This window comes from Nicotiana attenuata, unplaced genomic scaffold (genome assembly GCF_001879085.1).
Source record: "Nicotiana attenuata strain UT unplaced genomic scaffold, NIATTr2, whole genome shotgun sequence".
In the NCBI taxonomy this organism is placed as follows: domain Eukaryota; kingdom Viridiplantae; phylum Streptophyta; class Magnoliopsida; order Solanales; family Solanaceae; genus Nicotiana; species Nicotiana attenuata.
Genome location: NW_017670303.1, coordinates 975043 through 977522, shown reverse-complemented (window position 1 = coordinate 977522; position 2480 = coordinate 975043). Strand labels below are relative to the sequence as shown.

Genomic DNA, 2480 nt, shown 5'->3' with positions numbered 1-2480 from the left:
CTGGTGCTCCAAACTCCAGTATATTATACTGGACCAATTTACTTGCTGGAACTCCAGTATATTATGCTGGAGTTCTAGTGTACTTATGCTGGAACTCCATCATATTATGCTGGAGTTCCAGCATACTATCCTGGAACTCCAGTATAATATGCTGGAGTTCAAGTATACTTATGCTGGAACTCCAGCATAATATACTGGAGTATTTTCCGGGTTTTGAACAGTGTTTTCGCTCAGATTTAGCTTTATAGAAAAAGTGGCTAAATTTCGATTACTTTTGAAATTGGGCTATTTTTGAACGACCAGTTGTAAATCTGGCTATTTTTAAATTTCTCCCCTATATTTAGACCGATGCTCTTTTAAAGACCATGCTCAAGAAAAATGACACAAATATAAAATTGTTTTTCTTAATAATAGTAGTCGATCTTATAATGTAAAGGTCCGTTAAAAGGTATAAGGTAAATAATTCTGGTATAAAATTAAGTACATATTAAGTTTGCAATATTAACTCGACTCTCGATATTAATAATATAATCTCTGCATAAGTACATAGTTTCTGATATAAAACTTGAAATAACTAATGTAGTACTATGACACCCTAATTGTTTACTAGCAGCATGACATCTTGAATCAACGACTTAATATTCAAATAAGAAGATCCACTTTCTTGCATTGCCTCCTTTGACATTATTGCTAATTCCTTTGCTTTTTTTCTTCTTTCTTCACTCTCTAATCCTTCATCCATTAATTGATTGATTGCTTTCTCGACTTCCTCTTTCTTTTCCAAAACCCTATTCTTCTCTTCAGTCGCAACTCGAATTCCAATCTTCAAAAAATCTACAATTAACTTCTCATTGTAATATTGATCAGCAAACATTGGAAAAGTAATCATTGGTACGCCACAAGTAATTCCTTCTAAAGTCGAATTCCATCCACAGTGCGTTAAGAACCCTCCGATCGACGTATGAGATAAGATCATAAGTTGTGGTGCCCAACCTTTAATAATTATGCCTCTTCCTTTTACCTTCTCTTCAAAATTTTCATCACTTAGCCATTTCTCAACTTCTGATGAAACATTTAATCCTCTAATTATCCATATAAAAGGCACATTTGATGATTCCAACCCTAATCCAATTTCTTTTATTTGCAAGAATGAAATGTGACAAAGGCTACCAAATGAAACATAAACCACAGATTTTGGCTTCATTGTATTAAGCCAAGTCAAATAACTATACTCATTATCGATAGAACCCTCGTTACCTCTGTTCACTATCTCATCTATTTTTTTGTTGCATAATGATACTGGACCAACACAAAAAACATTTTTCATGATTTTTTTGTATTCATCAACGTAAAATGGCTCCAATTCGTTGAACGTATTAATCAACGTACCTCGTGCCAAATTTTGTGACCATTTAATTTGGTGTACAACACTTTGCACATCATCAGATTGCTTTGTTGTAGCCACATTAGGTAACTGAGAATTTCTGATTTCAATTTCTTGAGAACAAAGGAGAGCAAAACAAGAAATTGTTTGAAAAACATACCTTGGAATCTTGAATTTGTCAGCTATTTCTTGTGTCCAATAAAGGCCACCTGTTGAAATGATACAACTTGGTTTTGTTTCCATTTTTTGAATTATTTCTTCTAGTGGTTGTTTTAATGACTCACAAGCTAAAAAAAATTCTTTGTATAAATTTGTAGAAGGAAGTGAATCCATATTTTCACATCCCTTAGGCAAACCAAGTTCTTCACATGGGAAATGAAGGGGAATGAGTTGGATTTTGAGGTTAAAATTTAAAGAATGAGTGATTAATGATTTGTACCTTTGTGCATTGAGGGGTGTGGTGATAATTGAGACATTAATTTCATGTTGGGCTAATAATTTTGCAAAATCAGTTAAAGGTATTATATGGCTTTGGGACAGTAGAGGAATCAATAGGAAGTGGAGTTGTTTATCTTGAGAAATCATTGTGAATAACAAAGCTTAATTTTCATGTAATGGTCTAAGTAATGGTTACTTCAGTAGCTCTTTTGGGTGAAATTTATAGCATGGTAAATTGTTTCTGAATTAGAATGGTTTAATTACTTACAAAAAATTTAACGAGATTCATAGCATATGAAATTGAATTCTGAATTATAGTAGTGTGAACCTGTACTATCAATTAAGAAAGGTTATAATTAGCTTACCAAAATCTTATGTCTCAGTTTAGATATGTTAATTAGTTACACAAAAAAATTGATTTCCAAGGAAAGTACTTAACAACTTACTAAAATTTAGTGGGTTTCCACACGAAACCAACTTTTTGTTATGACAAAATATACGGAACCTAAGCGGTCACAATGTTTTGTTGATATTGAAGAGTTATAGTTGACCGAATTCATCCATAAACTTAGATCACGATAACCTTAATAATCAAAGCATCACGACAAGTAAATAACATCCAAAGTGACCTTGGATTCTTAAGGTGGTGGTGGTGGGT

At 32.7% G+C, this 2480-nt stretch overlaps 1 protein-coding gene across 1 annotated transcript; it reads right to left on the bottom strand.

Moving 5' to 3' along the window:
- Positions 1-595: 595 nt before the first annotated feature.
- On the bottom strand, positions 596-1627 carry LOC109237507 (anthocyanidin 3-O-glucosyltransferase 4-like). Its single transcript, XM_019403821.1, has one exon. It carries the CDS (start codon positions 1625-1627, stop codon positions 596-598), a length of 1032 nt encoding a protein of 343 aa, XP_019259366.1.
- Positions 1628-2480: the final 853 nt, after the last annotated feature.

Bases quoted from the DNA above. Each gene is read 5' to 3' on its own strand.
- LOC109237507 (XM_019403821.1), bottom strand. From the start codon at position 1,627: ATGGAAACAAAACCAAGTTGTATCATTTCAACAGGTGGCCTTTATTGG.